Source organism: Gopherus evgoodei, chromosome 2, assembly GCF_007399415.2.
Source record: "Gopherus evgoodei ecotype Sinaloan lineage chromosome 2, rGopEvg1_v1.p, whole genome shotgun sequence".
NCBI classification, from domain to species: Eukaryota; Metazoa; Chordata; order Testudines; family Testudinidae; genus Gopherus; species Gopherus evgoodei.
In genome coordinates this window covers 235,311,693-235,333,325 of record NC_044323.1, presented here as the reverse complement: position 1 = coordinate 235,333,325, position 21,633 = coordinate 235,311,693, and the positions used below count along the sequence as shown (strand labels likewise).

General features: G+C 39.2%; 1 protein-coding gene across 5 annotated transcripts; it reads left to right on the top strand.

Annotated features, from left to right (window-relative positions):
• The first annotated feature begins 1,074 nt into the window (after positions 1 to 1,074).
• On the top strand, positions 1,075 to 20,832 carry COPS5 (COP9 signalosome subunit 5). 5 transcript variants are annotated; one of them, XM_030553231.1, is made up of 8 exons: positions 1,075 to 1,205; positions 1,649 to 1,883; positions 6,676 to 6,804; positions 8,105 to 8,170; positions 10,248 to 10,333; positions 14,165 to 14,276; positions 15,797 to 15,945; positions 18,877 to 20,832. In XM_030553231.1, the coding sequence occupies exons 1-8, from the start codon at positions 1,108 to 1,110 to the stop codon at positions 18,959 to 18,961; spliced, it is 960 nt and encodes a 319-aa protein (XP_030409091.1). In that variant the 5' UTR covers positions 1,075 to 1,107; the 3' UTR covers positions 18,962 to 20,832. The 5 variants fall into 5 exon arrangements, with proteins under 5 accessions (XP_030409091.1, XP_030409090.1, XP_030409092.1 ...); XM_030553230.1 differs by having other exon boundaries at positions 1,075 to 1,259; XM_030553232.1 differs by lacking the exon at positions 18,877 to 20,832 and adding an exon at positions 16,255 to 18,868 and having other exon boundaries at positions 1,075 to 1,259.
• The last annotated feature ends 801 nt before the right edge of the window (positions 20,833 to 21,633 follow it).

Here is a 21,633-nt window from a genome sequence, read left to right as displayed (position 1 = left end):
GGACTTCTGGCCTCTTCCCGTAGGGTGACCAGATGTCTCGATTTTTATAGAGACAGTCTCGATATTTGGGGCTTTGTCTTATATAGGCACCCTCCACCCCCGTCCCGATTTTTCACACTTGCCGTTTGGTTACCCTATCTTCCCCCCACATTCATACAGTGATTCCTCCCACAGACACCCCCATCTCCCATACACACCACACAGAGGGAGAGAGAAAGATCACATGCACAGAGAACTCTCCTTTCCCTCACAAATGTACAGGGCCAACACACAGAAGGCCATACCCTCTGGGATTCCCCATAGGCAGAATCTCCCCTCCTCACACAGAGTTCATACACAGGGCTCTCAGCCATCAGTAAAATTACTTTAATTTAAAATTAAAGGGTACCTCCAGAGTATAAAAGTTTGGAGGAAAATTGTCAGAAAAAAAACATAGTCAGATAGTTTGATGGAATATTTAATAATCTCTGGTCTAGATGATCACAGGTATGTGACTGTAGAAGGGGAGGCATAGTAATCACTGGCCTCTCTGACAATGAACAGAAAAATTATGGCAAAACTTTTGTAAAAGAACTACCATTGCAGTGTTTTCACAATTGTGATTTATGAGGGGGAGGGTTGTGGGTGCAGTTTGTTATAAAAAAAAAAGTGGGAGTGAAAATCAAGAATGAGAACTCTTATCAATATTTTTTTGTCAGGTTAGCCTCTCTGCTTCCACTTTTTACACTAAATACCAGGAGACTCACGATAAAATCGTGAGATTTAGCAACTCTTGATCCCAGGTCCTAACTCTTAATTTCCAGATTTGAATATCCCTGTGTTGCACATGCGTGCGCGAACACCAGTCCTGCATGTCTGAATACATGAGCGCACCTGCGTACCCACATCACCCCGCTGGCAGCCGTGCGAGGTTCTCTGAGCAGAGCTCGGGCGGCACTTCTGAGGCTGGTCGCTAGAGGGCGCGCTAACCGGGGTGTCTCAGGCCCTGCGGAATGTACCATTCCCGACCCTCCCCTCGGCTGCTCTAGGACATTCCGGGGCTGGGCTCTCCCCCTTCTCCCGCGGGGCACTTGGTTTGCGCGGCGGCCGGGTCGGGCGGTGGGGGGGATGGCGGCGGCCGGCGCCTCCGGGAGCGGGATGGCGCAGAAGAGCTGGGAACTGGCCAACAACATGCAGGAGGCGCAGAGCATCGACGAGATTTACAAGTACGACCGCAAGCAGCAGCAGGAGATCCTGGCGGCCAAGCCCTGGACCAAGGAGTGAGAGCCGGGGCCGGGGCCGGGGCTGGGCCTGGCTGGGCGGGGCCGGGACCGGGGGTGAGGAGCCGGGATACCCGGGCACGGAGCGGGGTGGGCCTGGGACGCGAGGCCCCGGGAGGGAGTTCAGGATAAATGGGGGCGAGGTGGCGGTGGCCTGGAGAGGCAGCGGGGCTGCAAGGGGGGATAGGTGGGAAGGCAGCGGGGGAGCAGGGAGGGCCACCGGGGAACTTTGGGTCATGAACCAAGGAGCGATTCCGGGGTGGGAGAGGGTTGAGACGGGCCTCTGTTGTAATAAACCTTCTTCACCTGTATTTTGCATGCGTTTCCTGTGTCTGTTTAGGTCAGATACTTGGCTTCTTGCTAGCATCTCTCCGTTTTTTTTCTTGCAGCAACCACTACTTCAGATACTGCAAGATCTCCGCCTTGGCCCTGCTGAAGATGGTCATGCATGCCCGGTCTGGGGGCAATCTGGAAGTGATGGGGCTGATGCTTGGGAAAGTGGATGGGGAAACCATGATTATCATGGACAGCTTTGCTTTACCGGTAGAAGGCACTGAAACTCGAGTCAATGCTCAGGCTGCTGCATATGAATATATGGCTGCATACATAGAAAATGCAAAACAGGTAAATAAAGAGAACTATGACTTTCTATTGGCACTACAGTAACAACAAATAGTGTTGTAATTTACACTAGGTTTTGAGATAGTCTGTGTAGGTTTTTTATAAAGTTTCCGTCAGCAGGATATACATGCACAAGATCAGGACCAATAAAAAGTTGATAGTTCTCTTTTTTTTTTTTCTCATGTATGTTTAATGTCTTTGTTTATCATATTTAAATATTGCAGTGTTCTTTCACCTTTGTAGATCTGAGTTTAAATTCAGAGTTAGGTCACCAATTAATTGAGTGTAATTTCCTTTACATTTGTGCTCATCACCTAGGAAATGTTTATATGGGTGCAGTCGGTTGCTCAAGAATGGAATAGCAAAGGAACTTATTCACAAATTTAACACAATTATTTGTGGCATAAAATTAAAAGTTAGTGTCAAGCATTAAATCTTTGTATTTTACAACTGTCTTATCTGGTTGCTATGTAGCATATATGTAATAGGTATAGTGTTGTTTTATCTGCTTATTCTTTTTGGATAATCTTTTTGTTTTCCATCAAAAAAACCCCAAAATTCATTTGGGAAGAAAAAATAAAAATAAAGAAGTATATAGTTGTCAATGCTGTTTACTAGTAATTGCACTTTATAAGCTATGAATGTTTGAGTCAAGAAGGAAGGATTAACAACTGTGAAATAGTTCTTTCCTCCACCATACAAAGTTCCCATGTTACATTCACATTTAGGCCCTGATCTTCCAGTAGGGTCACTGCAGACAGAATTGGAGCTTTAATCTCTGGTAGATCTAGAATGCTTGTCCCAGGTTGGAGCTGCTCTTACATTCATCTACCACATCATATACTTATTTTATTTTAATCGTCTACTGAAAGCTTGATAGTCCTGTGGTGCAGAATGAGCATTATATCCCATCCAGTTCTCCTGGTTTAATTAGTTTTAATAAGGCCCTGTCTCTACTTAAAAAGTTTTACTATATTAAATATATCTGATGTGATTGGGCAGATCATTTCATTTTTGCAGAGTTCTCCTAAAGTTAGTGATGCAGCTCAGATTGCAGGATTAGGGAATTCTTATGGAATTCCTGCTATATTTACACTTTGTTTACTTATAAATTTCAGTATAAATTGCCAATTGAATTAGATCAGAGATCAGAAACCTGTCAGAAGTGGTGTGCTGAGTCTTCATTTATTCACTCTAATTTAAGGTTTTGCATGGCAGTAATACATTTTAATGCTTTTAGAAGGTCTCTTTCTATAAATCTATAATATAACTAAACTATTGTTGTATGTAAAGTAAATAAGGTTTTTAAAATGTTTAAGAAGCTTCATTTAAAATTAAAATAAAATGCAGAGCCCCCCACTGGTGGTCAGGACCCAGGCAGTGTGAGTGCCACTGAAAATCAGCTTGCGTGTCGCAGGTTGCCTACCCCTGGATTAGATTATAATATATGAGAAAAGAGCATGCACACTATAGGTCATTTTTGTTTTAAAAAATTACAACTTTTTTACAGCCACAGTTATATTTTTAGTAATTTGCTGTTTTGGTATGGCCAGTTCAAATACCATTAAAACAAAAAACCCAAAAATAGAAACGGTTGTTGAGTTGGCAGTAGGGTCCTTTGCCCTCCAATGAGCTGGATACCTCCCACCCCCATTTCTCCTGTCCCTGGGTAGTGGGCTTTCCCCAGGACACTAGAACCAGTCCCAGCTCAGAGACCCCTGGAGGCCATGTGGGGGCTGGCACCACCCAGGCTACCCTCTCCTGGGGCACAGGGCCCTGTGGGAAGTACAAGCCCTACTCACTAGGCAGCCGCAGGAGGTGAATTCTTCTAGGTCACACGGGAGCTGCTGCTGGTGTTTGTTAGGCCTAGCCCATACCACTGGGTGGAGGTGGAATTGCACCTGTGGGGTGAGCCCCCCAGGGATCTCTGCCCCAATCCATGTGTGTGCCCGGCCCTGCCTCTTTCATCCACCTCCTGTTGGGAAGGCCAGATTAACCCTTTGTGGGCACAGTGCCAAACATATCTGTGGGCCCCCATAGAGGCAATGGAGCATGGGGGGGGGGGGGAGGTCGGTCCCTGGATTGAGTGGCTGGCCAGGAGCATGGCCTGACGTGGGCGGCCCTGCTCCGCCCAGCCCAGTGCAAGGGCACTATTTACAAACTGGCAGTTGCCGGATGCACAGTGGCCCATCCAGCCCCATGCTGCCAGCATGCCCCTTCCCCCCAGGAGTGGGCCCATGCCACACCACAGAGCCCCCCCCCCGCCCAACACTGGAACAGCCCTCCAATTCCCTATGGGCAGAGCCCCGCCCAGACCCACTATACTCAGTCCCCACCCAACCTTGCCATAAATGCACAATGCCCTGCACATCATCATCCCTGCCCAGCAACCCTGACTACAGCCTCACAAGTGCCCCAGCACACACAGATCTTCCCTGCCCCTGAATAGCCCCGCATGCCCAGGCTCTCCTTCCTCACGCCCTGCCTCCTGGCTGATTCACCAGCCTTGCTGGGAGGCAACTGTCTGCCATGCTGTGCTACCAGTGCAGGTCCTGGGGCAGGGAATTTCTCTGGCCCCTCAGGAGTGGTGCGATCAGCCAGGTTAGGGCCTGCCGCAGCCATCCTCCCTCAGGACCCACTTGTCTGGAGGGGCCCAGCCAAGCCCCCCACACTGTTCCCCCGTCCCCAACTGGCCGAGACTGGCCAGGCTTCTGCACCAGTACCAGGCAGCTCAGCTCCAGGGAGACAGGTGGGGTCCCATGGGAAGTAGAGACTGCCCGGAGCTTGAGGTGCACTGAGGTCTGGCCAGGGGGCAGAGCGAAGCCAGCGGGTGGGGCTGGGGGTGAAGAGGAGTCCTTGGCCGGCAGGCCGAGAGGAGCAAGTGGGCAGGTGGGGGAAGCCAGCGGTTTGACGGGGTCTCAGGGCACAGTGCAAAGCAGAGCAGGCCAAGGACCCTTCTGAGCATGGGCCTGGCTCCATGGCACCACTGTAAACCCAGCACTATTATTGGGTCATGACAGAGGGGCATCTGGGTTAAATTTGAGTGAGTAGCTTGCAGTATCACGCAAATTTGCAGCAACTATAACAGGTTGTGGTGTGTTTTAAAAGTTGTGGTTTCTCAACAAAATTGCGGAATGCTATTATCATCTTAAATATAACTTTATGCTTATTCAGACTGTTTTAGGTACCTCCCTATCCCATTTTAAGCAGGTGATTTTGAGATTTCTTTTAATCTAGCTTGCTTTGTCAATAATACATGCATGTGTATCTGAAAAATATTAGTATTATGTATATTTGTTTGTTACAGTGATCTAGCTAATGTGAACATTACATTTTCATCTGAAAAATTTGTGCCAAGTTGTTTATAATCTTACAGGTTACTTCTAACAGAGTGGGAAAGACATTTTTTCTGCAGTCTTTTTACTTTGTGCTGTTGAGCACTTTGATATGTAATCAGCTTCTTAATTTTGTTGATGGTCACTTTTGCTATTAGTTTCATGCATTACTATGATGACTTCATTTTCATTCACTGTTCAATGAGGAGCTCATGTGCATACTCTTTCATAGGCCCTGGTTGAGGGATGTTTTCAGTACAGGTTGAACATCTCTAATCCGGCACTCCTTCGTCCAGCAACATCTGTGGTCTGGCACAGGTGCCAACTCCATGGGTGCTCCGGGGCTGGAGAACCCACTGGGAAAAATTGGTGCGGAGCATCCCCTGGTGTCAAGCTCCCCTTCCCCCCCCCATGCCTCTCACACGCTGGTGGCCCTGGGCTTACCAACTCCTCCTCCTCCCTCCCAGAGCATCTGGAGTGCTGTGAAAAGCTGATCCGCAGCGTTCAGTCTCCAGGAGGATGGGGGAAGACCTGGGGCCGGTGCCTGGGACCCCAGGTGAGGGGCCAGGACCCTGGGCGAGGGGCCATGCTGGGTGCAAAGCCTGGGGGTGCTGCAGCACGCCTGCACCTCTTCTTCCAGTGCCTGTGGAGATCCGCTGGCATTCTGCATTTACCTCCCATGGTTCAGCAAATTCTCTGGTTTGGAACCGGTAAGGTCCCGAGGGTGCCGGACTAGAGAGGGTCAACCTGTGATATCTGAAAATAGTTCTGTTTTTTTAAATTAACTGATAGCAAGTTCACAGTGTCCCCTTATATCAGATGGAGACATTGACTTCTGTGTTCATTTAATCAGATCTCACCTGTAGGGTTAATAAGATCAAAAAGTATTACTCTCTCGGAAGAATGTAGTGGTGTGTAAATGATCTATTCTTCTATCTGTATCTATTAAGCATGTAAACCGTAAAGCAAGTAAAAGATGCTTTTATTTTAAGCGAGATCCTGCTTCTGTTTAAAGCTGGTGGCTAAACATCCATTGATTACAATGGATGCAAATCAGACACTGTGTTCTGTCTTGTATTATTATTTTAGTGATTTGAGTTTCTTGTTACAAGGTCTATATTCGGCAGAACTGGTTGTCCTGTATAAATCCAAAAGAATGCACCTCTGATATTGCATGTTGGAAAAACCAATTGTTGGATGCCAGGAATTTAAGTTGTTAGTATCAGTGTAGTTATAACTTTGTGCCATATGACTTCTAAAAACATTTTAACCAGAGAAGGTTTAGGTTATTTAATAAACATGGGTTTTGAAACTTGGCATAGTAGTGCAGGTAGATACTTGCATTTTTTCTTCCCCATAATGTATCTGCAGTATGCTAAAAGCCCAAAAGAGGGCATCTGTCACTTTCTTTATGTGCAGAGACTTTTAACTATATGTATTTTTCCCCTTCACTTCATTAGGTTGGTCGTCTAGAAAATGCAATTGGCTGGTACCACAGCCACCCTGGCTATGGTTGCTGGCTTTCAGGGATTGATGTCAGTACTCAGATGCTTAACCAGCAATTTCAGGAACCATTTGTGGCAGTGGTTGTAAGTATTAGAAGTTTATTAGTTAAGCATTCCATAGACTGACAGAATGGTGCAATAACTTAATATCTTTGTGTTGAGGTGAAAATATTTATTTGTAGTTTTTATCTATCTATCTCCCTCTATATACTGTTAAATAACCTTCTGATAGTATTTTTTTTATGGGGGGGGGGGTTAGAATCCAGGCTTCAGATCAGTATATCTCCTTTGCCAAGCTTTCTGGGCTAAAGAGAAAGTCAAGACAATGGTATACAAACAAATTTGTTCACTAGGACTGGAGAGCTTTCATTCGCTTCATCATTCCAGGTGTAGTCTGTTAAAATCTTTTCTCTAATCTTAGATTAGAAATCATGCTTGTTATTTCATCAAAGAATTGAATAGCCCACACTGAGCCTTCTGCCTTAGACCTAAAAACTCTAGTTCTGTGATTCTCTCAACCTTCTGTAGTAAGGAACACCAGGCAAAATTGCTCACAAAACTGTGGTATTCCTTATATAACATGAAGTCACTGACATGACATCAGAGAGTTGTACAAAATTCTTTTTTTATATATTCTGAGGAAATTCACTGGGCCCTCCAACCCCTGAGGACTGCAGGTCACAATTGAAATACAAATTTAGCCTTTGGTTTAAACAACAACTTACATAATCACTTGCTCTACTAAAGAGTGTAAACACCAACAAAAGAATGAAATTATTTAAGGAATAGTTGGCAGTCTAACTAAAATTGTGGGATTACATTAGAAAAGTATAGATCAAATATTAGAAAAAACTTCTGGACACTAAGATCTATTATGTTGTGGCATAGTCTCCCAAGGAAATGTTGGAAGCCTCTTCAGTTTTGCTAGTAAAATGAAACTGGCCAATGCACTAGTAAATAGATTGTAGAGAATAATCCTGCATTATCCTCCTGCCCTATCCCCCGAATAGATTAGATGATCTAATAGGTCTTTTCCATCCTTAATTTATTGCGGGGGTTAAAATTAAAAGCAATAAGTATCACCAATGTATTGACTGACAGATGATAACATTTTTGTCACACAAACTAGTACAGGATTTGCTGAAACTGATATTGCCCATTCTGTTAATGTAGAGAAGTGGGATTAATAGGCAGCTGTTGATGTTCCACTTTCTTTTCATGAGTACTCCTTATAAATTGATGTCAATTACAAAAGTACTGTGCTTTATTGCAGAACATAATGCAACTTTTCAAGTTACAGTGATTCAGTGTAATAACTATAAAGTTAAAATAGATCAATAAGCATGCCACCTGCATATATCAAAAATCACCTATATTTTTACAGATCGATCCAACAAGAACGATATCTGCAGGAAAAGTAAATCTTGGCGCTTTTAGAACATATCCCAAGGTAAAAGTTAAAGTTAAAAAAAGTATATGGTTATTATCAAGGTTATTAAACTGTATATAACTAAATGCATGGATCACATTTTTAAGAGTCACTGTTAAGACTGAAAAGCACATAATCTGACCTATTTTTCCTTTTTTATATTCTGTATCTTCCTTTTTCAGCAAAAGATGTAATTTTTTTCTAACTTACAATAAGTATTAAAATATCATCATATTATGTATGTCTCTTAGAAGAAAAATAACATTGGTAAATAATCTGATTCCTGTTTCAGGATTCCACTGCATTACTAACAGATGTAAATAATAAATCTGGGTATTTTTATACTTAAATAGTCTTCTTTATATGTTGTTTGTGTTTAGAGAGGTGGAATTATAGTCTTCTTTCCACAGAGTTTTATTCCCTGTTGTATTACATGTATTTTTAGATATTGGAACTGCAACATAATTACAGCAGTTAAATATAGTTGTGCTACTTCTAAAGTTTCTGTGGCATAGATCTATAAGAATTTGGACTGTTATAGGGAAGAAGAAATAGTAAATCTATGCCTTCACAGTTCAAAAATCAGCTTTTGGCTGCACATATTTTTAAACCTGGGAATCTATATTGCGATTGCTTTGAGAAAAGCAAGAGTCAAAATCTCATACATGCATCCAGTGAAGTGGGTTTTAGCCCATGAAAACTTGACCAAATAAATTTATTAGTCTCTAAGGTGCCACAAGTACTCCTCATTTTTTTACTTTTATTTTTGACAGTCTTTTCAAAGAAATGTTTACAGATTCACAGGATAAAACAAAAAATAAACTACCACATTTTGAAATGGAAATTTTAAGCTGCAAATAATAACATATCAAGCTTAAGATACTTACTTTAACTTGAAATTATTTAAAGCTGAAATCTAAATTTTTCTATCAATGATAGAGAAATAAAAGTATAACTTAGTTGATATATAATCAAGTATCATTACACCGCCTTGAATTCCAGTTAAACCCCTAATCCCTCAAAGACTTACACACATTCTTATGTACTATGAGTAGTTCTGTTGGCATCAGTAGGATTGCTCACGGGGTATGAAATTAAGCATGTTTTTGCAGGATTGGGGCCTACTTCTGCAATGTGATTTGTTAGCATGGACCTTTATGCTCATGCAGAGTACAGGTGAAGTCAAAAGGACTCTGTTTGGACATGAGAATCTGGGCTAGTGGATCCTATTATAAGAAAATAGAAACATTATTATGTTATGGAATACTCCAATCCGGCATCACCTTGTAATTGTAAAAATATGTGTGAAAAATTCCCCATTTCATTCATGCAGTACCTTTTTGTTACAAATGAACAGCAGATCTGCATAGACTATTTTTCTAAACAAAAATAAATAAGTTCTGACAACAAGAAATACTCATCTACGAACCGAAAAAATCTCATATAAATACTTTCAGTGCACTAAACAGGAAGAAGAAATTTAACTTGAACTTCTAAACCAAATCACAATTAGACGTGCATTTTAGCAGGATGTTTTAAGAGGACGAATGGAAATGATTCAGGTGGGTGGTATTTGCCAGTTCAGTGGTTGTGAAGGCTGCTATTGACTAAATTGGAGACTGAAGTTCTGGGATAGGTACAAGGTGGGCAATAGTAGTGCAGGGTTCATCTCACTACTGTGCTAGTTTTTGTCAACCCTGTTCCGGCGCAGTCATTTCTAGGGATGAAGTGAGTAGTCTGGCCTCCATGCCCCTTCCATCATTGCCCTAAGAGAATACGATATGGCCACTTCTGGTGGGGATATCTGCCCAGTGAGAACTGGTCTGAGATCAGCAACTTACTTCCTACACACTTCTGCACATCAGTCAAATACTAATGACTATTAACCCAGGCCAGATGAACCAGGGATCAAGAGAGAAGATTCCAGAATCCATAAGTCTGCTGGGCCATCTGTTTTCCCTATGGAAGTTGTTGTCTTTATTGGGAACTTGAACAGCATTTGCAAGTAGACTTAAAATGACTTCTTTCTTTTGCATGAAGAAATGTATCTACTACTTTTCCACTTACTGTCGTGATTGCTGTTTGTTTAACTTTTCAGGGCTTTAAGCCTCCAGATGAAGGTCCTTCAGAATACCAGACTATTCCACTTAATAAAATAGAAGACTTTGGTGTACACTGTAAACAGTAAGTAACTCATGAACTATTATCTGAATCATAAGAAGAAAGTCTCAATCTTTCTCCACCTTCTACCATGGCCCTAAATGCCATGGTTTCTTGCAGTGACCCAAATACTACAAGCCTTTGTTTTCTTCGGCTGCTAGCTTTATAGAGAAGTGTTGCTAGCTGTCATTCAGCAGGGAGGTGGTTTGGGGACCACTGCTTCAGTGAGCCAGATGAATGCTGTGAGCAGCTGGGTCAATGCAGCTAGCATCTTGCCATCCTCGAGCATAGCTTCTCTGGAGCAGAGTGTAGTAGGGTTGGAAAGAGGAGCTGCTGCAAGGAGAATGGGCTGATAGCATCAAAAGAGGCAGGAAAAAAGAGCTGCTTCTCCTCTCCTGTTAGTTTGCTTTCTTTTAATCCTAGAGGTCATTTGGTTTTAGCAATTTTTGCTCCATACCTGTCCTCATGACCCAACTGAAGTTTGCAACCCCAGTTTGAGAGCTCTTGAACTCAGAATCAGTGTTCAAAATAATTATCAAATTCATATTGTTAGTTTATTATGTCTGATGTAAAATGTTACTTAAAACCCATTCACTTGGGAGAGCAAATTATCTCTTTGGTGCATTTTGTACTTATGCATACAACTCTCGCTAGAATTAATGAGTTACATGCTGAATGATTCATATGTTGATGAAGGGCTGGACTCCAAAGGGACAGATAGTTAAAACTCTGGAGAGTTGTGGGAAATTGCATTATTGGCAATATATATAGTCTTTCGAGGCTTTCCTGTCATATTAATCAAAAAAAAAAAGAACACTTTTCCCATTTCCAAACTAACAACTTGAAGACTATGCACTTAAAAAAAATAAAGCTCTATAAAAATCTCAACTGGTAACTATTAATAAATATTTGCATTACCATCAAAGTAGAAATCCCTGGCAAACACTTAACTGCTAGTCATTCTGACTATTCATTATAAAGCAAACCTTCTAGATCAAGTGTGATTGTTTGTGCATTTCTATTGCGTTAGATTTTTTCTTTAAATTTACCATTACCATTTTTAATCTGTTCGCAGATAAATGGAATTTTTCAATTTTATGAAAAATGTAATAATTACCATAATAGTCTAGCTCTCAGAGAGCTAGTTAGTATCTGTTTGAAGTCATTATCTTTCTTGAAGTTACATGGAAAGATTTACGGAAGAGGATTTCAATCTTCCCCAGTGGAAGATAGCCATGAAAAAAGAGGAAGGGTTGAAATTGCGGACACTATGCTTTAGCCTGTTGGGTGATGAGTTGCTAACACCGCGGTGTCTCTAATGTTCCTTCTCCTGCAATGTGAATGAATTATTTGTACCACAGAAGATTAGAATAGTTGTTTCCACCAACTAGTATTTGTACTAGGGTTTGTAATTCTGGTTTTAGTGATAGTTTCTCTAGGCTTCTCTTTCCTACCTTAATAATGAGCTTCTGTGTTTGGGTCCTGGTATGCTGGCAGTGCCAGTGGGCACTGGGTAGAAAAGCAGAGCTACTGCTTTATAATCTTATACACATGTCCAATTCCCCACCACCACCACCACCACCCCCTGCCCCGGGGAGTGACTGCATTCCAACACTTCTCAGCCATGAATCTATACATCAGTCTCAGTGGGTGCACTTTTACCTCATCTATGGCTGCTATTCTATTACAGTACTTAGTTGAGAGGTTGTCTTTGAGGAAATGCTAAATAGGTTTTGTGTATTATACCAAATGCCATCTCTCTTAATTAAAGTGTCAATTCCTAATGATAAGCACCTCAATTAATGTTGGAAAAGCATTTAGCTTGTAAATTTACAAATGTGAAACTTTTGCAAATGTTTCTCCTTTTGCCATTTAATTTTTTAAAAGGAATTATATTTGGCATGTTAATTTACATTTTACAATAGTCTTCAATTGTATATTTGTAGATATATGACCTAACAGACACACACACGTATGTTCTTCCGTGATATTTTAAATTGGCCATCATTTTTCTTTATTTTTACTAGTTTATTCACCGATTTATTTGTCAGATGATTATAGCACAGGCCTGGGAATTGGGAGATCAGGGATCTAATTTTGATTCTGTCACAGATTTCCTTGGGAAATTCACCTTTGTGCCTAATTTTTCTCTAAAGTGAGGATCTTTCTCTGCATCACAACAATATAAAGTTTAATTAATCAATTTTTGTAAAAAACTCTTATTATTTTGGCTTTCTAGCTCGTTTATGTGGTTGAATTGGTCAGCATTAGATTTCACTTATAAGTGCATTTTTCCTAATATGGTTGTTTTACCAAACAGTTCTCCCAAGACCAGGGTTAATATATCATTGCTAATGGATTAGTGGATCTGTGCCATTTAAATAATTTAATTTAAATTATTCAAAAATAACTGTGCAGTGACAAGGAAAGACAGGCAATATTTTTTTTTAAAATAATGTTTTAGTGATTTTAATTGGATAACGTATAAGTGGTAGTTATAGCTGCATCAAAATAAAACCATGTAAATGCTGTAGTAGTCACGCAAGAACAGGAAGCCCAGCAATCGTTTAACTTAACTTCACTTCTCTGATACCCCAAAAAATTGTACCTCATGTTCCAACTCCCAGTATGACCTTTTAGGACCTCGATAGAAATGTTCTTGCATAGCTTAAAGTGAAGATTACCTTATGGTTGTGTCAGGTTCTCTTTTTATTAAATCCTACATGAAATTTCTTGTTTCAGGAGCATCACATCCTCCAACAGCCTTCTGAGAATTGCTTGTAACAGATGTTTGAAAAATTGTAACATAACTTAAAAACAAATGTACAGATCTCTTTTCTCCCCTGGTCCTATTGCAGCCTTTTTGTTCCTTTACAAATCTGATTTATCTTTCTCTTCCTGGAGGCCTCAATCCATTTTGCAAGCTCTTCAGAATGAGTACATCAAAAGAGATAATCTGTAGAAGGCATGAGCTAGGGAGAGCAGGAGGGTTCCTTTTGATTTACACATTTAAGATGAATTCCCACTAATAGGAAAGGGGATATGTTCTTCAATTGGCAAGGCTTTCTATATACATCTGTATTTATAAAACAGCTTAATGGAAGAAATAAGTATTTTTTAAAGATACAGAACTTTGTATTTTTTACTTTCAGTATAATGAATATCTGAGCAGCAGAGAAGGTGCAACATGTACTGCTGCCTTGTAAGATGTAATAGGAATCATGTATTTAAAACAAAACGGGATAGCTTACCTTCCTTATTCCTTTGTTGTGAATTCTGTAATATCAGGAAAATTTGTCGTCTTAACACGTAAGATACATAACAAAGGATAAATAGGCTCTTTGTTAAGCTTACCACTATCCAACATTGCCACTTATCACATTCCACTAGATCAGCAGTATTTCAGTTTACTTTTATATCAAAATTATACTAATTTTATGATAGCATCGAAAGGTCCAAAGCAGGATCAGGGCCTCTTTGTAATATGCACTATACAAACACTATTGAAAGGACAGTAGCTGACCCCAAAGATGATGTGTTACAACAGAAAGTAAGCAGATGAAGAAAACAGCATTTGGTTAGTTATAACTATTAAAACTTCATACATTAGACACAGGAGGGAAATCCCTCAGAGAAACGTTCTTGGAAGATGGTGTAGATCTTAATGTGTGTTACTGTTGGACCTTAAAACATTGTGTAATTTGTCACATCGGTGTTCTATTAGTCTTCGCATTTTTGAGAAATGCATTTACTTTCTGTTTATTCCTTTTCAAATGCCTATGATCATGAGGATTTGATTGTAAAATCTTTGACTGGTAGCTAACTTTGAAAAATTTGATTTTTTTTTTTAAATAGGTATTATGCTTTAGAGGTCTCCTACTTCAAATCATCTTTGGATCGTAAATTGCTTGAACTATTGTGGAACAAATATTGGGTGAACACACTCAGTTCTTCTAGTTTGCTTACTGTAAGTAGAATAGCATATCCTTTAAGAGTGCAGGTACCTCTCACTCCTTGGTGCTAGAAGCAGGGATCTCCGCTGCAAATTGCTTAATGGGACACTGTTGAGTAATTTTGACTCCAGATTTACATTCTGTGCATCAGGTTTTACAAAACCAAATAATAGAGGAAAGTTTTGATTTATATAAATAAAACCTTTCTGTAAACATTCTTCTGTTTTTACTGTTTGATAACCAGAAAGTGAAGCTAACTAGTTTATTCTCATTGTCTAAGATGAGTTTCAGTTAAATCTATTTTTTAAACCCTCATAACATTTAGTATCCTCTTACTAAATGTACCCTCATAATATTTAGTATCCCCTTACAGTAGTAATTAGTATCCATTAAAGGTTACCAGATATATAGGCTAGATATTATTGGTGGTGTTACTAATTTTATTATAACAACTCCTTTTAAACCATACTTAGTATCTTTAAAAAGGGACTTTTTTTGTTGTAACCATGTGCCTCAAGTAGGAATTGTGACTTGACCATTAGATAACTACCGTCCATTGCATTCATTGTATTTCTGTTATAAACATACTTGTTTACTTTGGATTAAAATCTCATTTACTCTCTTCAATAAAAATCCAACGCACAGTGATTATTTTAGTCACAGGGATAGAATGCACACAGTCTTTAATATGTGTTTTTACTCTGTAAAGCAACTCTGTAAAATGATACTGTGAGGCTCCCTATTCTCTTGATTATTCCAAATCAAATTTGCTGCATTTGCAAATAAAAATATTTTTCTTTCCTAACTTCCAGTCCTGCAAATTTGAATAGGGATTTGAAAGTCAAACTTTGCTTTTTCCAGCTTGCACTTCATGTCTAGTAAAAGATTCTGCCCACAGTAATACTTGTGCTAGTCTGTTGTATTCAGTTGGATTGCATAGTTTGTAAATTAGAGCAGAATAATATCCATTATTCTCAGTGAGGTTGCATAAATTGAACAGAGAGCAATGCTAATATGGCTTTGGTTGAATACTTTAATTTGTGAAAACTGAACACTTCCTGCAGTCCATAGGAGCATAGTCTGTTGACATGTAGTTATATATTCCTGTGAGCTGTAGGAAGAAATACCAGACAAGGAGCAGACTTAGGAGGGACAAGTAGGAGAGCTTCCATCATTTTGGAGGATGCTACATGTTGAGCAGGAAATGTCAGTGCATCCTCACACGTTAGTGATGAAGTCAAGATTTTGCTGTGTCTGTGATGGGCTCCATCTTCTGCTGCCACCATTGATTCTAAATTCAATTGTTCAGCTTGCAATGAATTTGGAGATACTCCATATCCCACCGTGTGTGGTGCTCCAAGATGTAGATCAGTGTATAATCTGTTGAGCTCCAACTAGTCTGCCAAGCTAAGCCCAGCACTTCTTAGACTTAAAGGTAGTTTGTGAGGTTGCTTACTTGTGTATTTTGTGCATAAATACCAGCATGACTTACAGCTCTATCTATAATACATTTAATGGTATTTTGTTCCAACAGAATGCTGACTACACAACTGGCCAAATCTTTGATTTGTCTGAAAAGTTAGAACAGTCAGAAGCCCAGCTGGGCCGAGGGAGTTTCATGTTGGGTTTAGAGACACATGATAGAAAATCAGAAGACAAACTTGCTAAAGCAACAAGGGACAGGTGAGATAATACATGTCTGGATTCTCTTTTGTAAGAAATGCTATTCTGTTTTAAACCCTAAGTTCACGTACTTTAAACTATGACCTGTAGGGAGTTATTCTCCAGTTTCTAAGCATTTTGGAGGAGTCAAAGTGAAAAATACACTACTGTAATTTAGAAATTAAAATATAGAAATACCTCTTATTTCCATCACAAGGGCAATTACAATTTTTGTATTTATTACAGTGAGTAAACTATTTATTAACTGAAGCCATGAAGAAATCCCTTTTGGGTTTATTATGTTTTGTAAATCTTTTGTGTCTTCTGAAGCATCCAGACAAGATGCTAGGGACCTTTGACCTGCTTTCAGCATGGCATTTCTTTGGTGAGCATCATAAAAATGACATTTCAACCTTCTGTGTTCGCTCCACTAAAGTTGTTAACCAATTCTGTATTTCTAATTGATCTGTTTTTAATCAAAAATATCTGTTAAAGTCCATTCAAAATATAGGAAATTTGTCAAATGCAAAAGGCTAGCATAGGTTGAGCATTGCATTTTTTATTTTTGCAAGTGGGTTCCAACAATGGGAAAGAGGAGAGATATACAAGTCATCAATGTATACATTAAGGACTTTTGCCATCTCTCTATACAGCATTTTACAGTTCTGTCTAAACCATGTGGTTAGTCTTTTAAAAAACTGAGGACTTGCCTTTTCCCATCTTTTGCATGAAACACTTCCTTCCACAAATGACTGTGATGCATCTGAAATGGGGGTGGCAGGGTGGGGGTTGACATTGTCCTGGCTTGCTGGAAGAGGGGTAGGAGGATAGGATAGGAAGAGGAAGGAGGTCAGAAGCTGCTGCAAAAAGGGCAGGTGGGGGTGAGTGTGCACGACACTGATTCATCTGGGAACGTAAGTGCGGACAGTTTTTAAAAAGGCAGGTTAGAAGACTTTTCTCCACGCAGCAAGCAAGGCAGCACCCACTCTGCCTCTCCTCAAGGTGACAAATATCATATTGATTAGGACCTGCTGTGGGTGTTGTGCTAGTTGCTCCTTTTTAGGGACGCTGGGAAGGAATTTTTCCTTCACAACCATATTGGCTTATTATGGTGAAGAGAAAAGGGGGGTTAGGCTGTATATCACAACTCATTTTGTAAGTGTGGGGCAGATGTCCAGTGCAGGTTGCTACATGGAGAAGACATCCAGTAGCCAGATGGATGGCCTGGTAAAGAACTTAAAAAGGAGGTGCTTGCTAAAGGAACGGAATGGGAAAGGGCTCCTATGTTTGGTTAAAGAATTATCCAACCTCCTTTTCAGGCTGTGAAGCTCTTCGGTGATCACCTGTTGCTTTTTCATTAGCTTTTATCAGTTGCCAAATTAGTTTTTTTTTACCACTTGATTTAATCTCCAATATGGTTACATATAAAGTATATCTATGGCACTATATAACTGTTGAACAGTGATGCTTTACAAACTATGAAATGTCATCCTGTATTGTGTAGTAAGAAGGAAGCATTTCAAGTAATTTACTCCAAATAAGTGTTCCTAGAACTCATCATTGTCCAGCTATGCTGGAAGGAGGACAGGAGGCACTGGATGTGCTTTAATTAGAACACAACTTAACAGTCTGGGAGTACCCGGCAGATAAAAGTTCAGGTAATTCTATGATCATTTTCATATATATCTGGGGGCTTCTGTCAACCCTCCCCTTTCCATCCTGGTCCCCAGCCAACCCACGGGTGGGAACACACACACAGACACACACTCTCTCTCTCTCGAATGTGGGTTGTGGGGGCTATAAAAGCAAGGGGGTTGCTTCCAGCCGTGCCAGTCATAGGAGCCCCCCATTTCTGCTCCTTTAACTAATACCTCTTTTAAATCTTTCACAAATCCATTTTATCTGACCACTGTGTCCATTCCCTACACAGTACCTGCACTGGACATCCACCCCGTATTTACATAATGAGTTCTGACATCGTAGCCTAACTTCTGTTCCATGTTTTCCCCAAATAAGGTGCCCTTTCTCCCCCTCCATGCCAACTGCTGTGGGGAAGGTAGAAAAAAACAACACTTTGGCTAATCTGGACCATGGCCCTATATAGTATCCCCTCTTTTCTGGTCACCTAGTGGGAGAGGATGGATCAGTGTCCCCATGCTAACCTGCTCTAAAGTTGCTGTAAAAATCACACCATGCCTCTCAAATTTCTTCCTCGAGCAAGCGTGATGGCTGCTCCACCACTTATTGTACGGTGTGGTCATTATAGGTTATGGCATAGTTACTGTCCTTTCATATTTTCATAGCATTTTGATTAACAAGCTTAAAAAGCTATTAGAATCTAGAGTGAATAAGTTCTTGCGGGTCACAAAAAAGAACATTTAACTTTTTCAATCCACTGTGTCACTTCAGTGACACGGCTTCAGTGAAGTACTGTGGATTCTTTCCTTTCTAATTTTACAGGGATTTGACTGATCAAATATAGACTATAACTCTTTTAGAAGTGAATGAGGATGGTGTCTTTGTTTTGTTATGCTAAAACCATTAGCAGAACATGCTAAAAAAAAAAGTAAGTGTATTTGGGAAATTAAGTACTGGAACTGATTTTCTATTACATGAGTTCAAGGTTTTATATTTCCTTTACTATAGTTAAATTAAAACCTAAAATAATGGATTGAATTCAGTTTCTTGTATTTTAGGTTAATGTCCTAAACTGTTGGACAAAGAGTACTGTCTGAAATTGGTTCTTGACATGTAAAGAGCTTGTCAGTTTACCTTTTTAGATAACAAATAGCTTTTGGCAACAGCAACTAAATTGCTGTGACTTTTCATATCTGGACAGTTGTGAAGATTCATGGGGTTATGGGCACCCCGAACTCCTGAGACAGCTGAATAACTTATAATACAATGACAGTTCGGTGTTTAGCCAATGTTGAATTTATGCTTGTTTTCCAGTTGCAAGACCACCATAGAAGCTATACATGGATTGATGTCTCAGGTTATTAAGGATAAACTGTTTAATCAAATTAATATTGCTTGAAGCGCATCGCCAGCTGATACGCATCTCCAAGGCTGAAAAAGTACTGGTTATGTCTGTCTTTTGGACATGTTCAGTTTTGGAGTTAAAGTAAGAATGGATAATTATTCTGCTAATTTGTAGTATTTTAAATCATCTTTCCCACCTTTTTGCCCAGTTTTAAAGAACAGATGGTTCTGAAATTTATTGTAAACTTTGTTCTCTATCATAAAACCACCATTTTGGATAATTGTTTCACAAGAAAAATAAATGTGACTGTTATTAGATGCTGCTCTTTAGTATTTATATCTGTTATCAATCTGCAATAAAAAAAATAAAAATGAGGAAGTGATTTTTTTTGTAAACACTTGTTTCTAGCTTTTATTTTTTGCTGTTTCCCCAGAATAATTCTTCTAATTCATCTAGTTTAGAGAGACGACAAAGCTAATTTAAGAAATTCCATTTTTGTTAAGAACATAATTTTAATATGCTTTCCCAGCTCTTCTTTTCATTTTAAAACCTTGAATCCCTTTTGGTTAGTTTTTTAAACAAAGTTCTGATTGAAACATTAATAGCTTATTTTTGCAGATTGACTCAGTGGAGGGTCTATTCTCATTCATGTATTGTTAGAATATCTTGCAGCCATGCAGTGGAATTTATTTGCTAATATCCTACTGTCTTTCATAGAAAAAAGAGTGGCAACTGAATGGAAGCTAGGGCAGTGATAGAATTATTAGTACATGATGCCTTAATGTCATCCAGATAGAGAATAGAAAATAAAATTAATTTAGTTATTCTTTACATACAACTCAGCAGTTATGAAAGACCAATAATTCAGTGTTTGAAAGCCTTGATGTAACCCTATTGTATGTGTATAATACAGTGTCATTAACCTCCTTATGAACAAGAAGATTGTGGCAAACAAAATGTGTATGCTAAAACTAAAATAAACATCCAGAGAAAGATGTGCAGTTGAAATATTAGTCTTTTGTGAAGTTTTTCTCTTTCTTTATTCAAAAGTTTTAAGTCTGAATAGATTATCATGCTTGAGATGATCTCCATGCAATTTCTCTCTGGAAGACTCTTGTACTGTATGTACTTAGTGCACTGTCTATTAAAGTACTTAACTAAAAATAAGTGGATTTGATTTAAAAAACAAGGAAAAGCAGAGGCTTCTTGCAAATGCACAAAACCTCAATTTTTGCTGAGTGCATAATTTGCATTTAAAGTGAGGGGGCACCATTAGGAAACAAAGCTTCTGCAAGAGGGCTGAATGTGTGTCCCTCTTTACATTTTAATGTGTTGCCTTTTTAAATTTTGTGTTTTGACTTTTTGAGAATCCCAAACAGTAATTGAAAATGTAAGACATAGCTGAGTAGTCAAATAACAAATTTGCAGTTAAGCCATCTAGTTATACATAGGTTTATGTAACCATATAATATTACCATTATCCTTTTCCAGCCCCTCCCTCTGTTGCTTGTCACATACACTTGTTGAATGATAGGGGAAAAAGAGGAAAAATTATGTCTTGAAAAATCAATTTAATCTAATCTAGGACTATAAACACTAAAATGCATCAATGATGATTGTATGCTTATAATGTGGTGTCACTACAGGGCTAAATTGTTTGTTTGGGTGCCTTTATGCTGTATTTCCATACTTTGAGATGTTTAGGTTTCTTTTAAGTTTATCCTTAATCCTGAATTTTCTGTGTTTACAATGTTTATTTTGGGGATAATTTACAATATGCTTCATGTAACATGCTGTAAAGCTTTATACCTTACTTAATTGATACGTACTCTCAGCCTTAACTATGTCCTGATGTCAGTCTTTTGTCTAGGAATTTTTAATAGCTATTATTTGTGTAATGCTTTAAACAGAAATAAGTTATAAAATGGAATTATGTCACTCATGAGGAAAATACAGGCACCTCTAAAGTTAAAATGAAGCAAATGTTTAAGAGCAAAATTTTAATAAAGGAAATTAATTAGAACTTCAGGGGTAGCTTAGGCAGAAAGTAATTACTTGACTTAAAATTTAGTGAAAGCACCAGCATAAATTCTTCTCCATAGGAAAAAATGCCATAGGATCTTTAATGATCACAAGATGGTGAGTCATCAGTGTCTTCGTTGCCTTACCCTGTGACCTAACACTGTTTGGGTGTAGGTTGGGCAGGAGCAGACACAGTGCTCAGAGCTGCACAGTATGTAGTCCCTTTTAGAAAACTTTAAAAAAAAATACAGCAAGTGTATTGGGATACTGGGTAAAGTAATTTTTTCCCCAACGTTTCTCATACGAGAGCTCACAAAACTCTACATTCTAGCATGCAACCTTTATCACACACAAAGAATACAATATAAGAATACTAAGCGTGGAACATTAGAAAATGGGTTTTTCTTTAGTTGTATCCTAAATATCTCTTTGGAAATGCAACTCAAGTCATCAGTGAGAATTTGCTCTGTAAGTGCTGATCTCATGTTTGTGATAGTACAAATATCTATGTAAAATGTTAGTATAATAAAGCCTTTTCAGAAATCCTCTGTATTTTAGCATGTGTACATGATATAGTAGTTTTAATAATTACTTTTTAAAACCCTAGTTTCAGGAATTTAAACTGCCTGTTTAAAATGGCAATGAACTGAAACTTCACTTGCATATTATCAGGCCAAATAGTTATTGCATATAATATTCAAAGA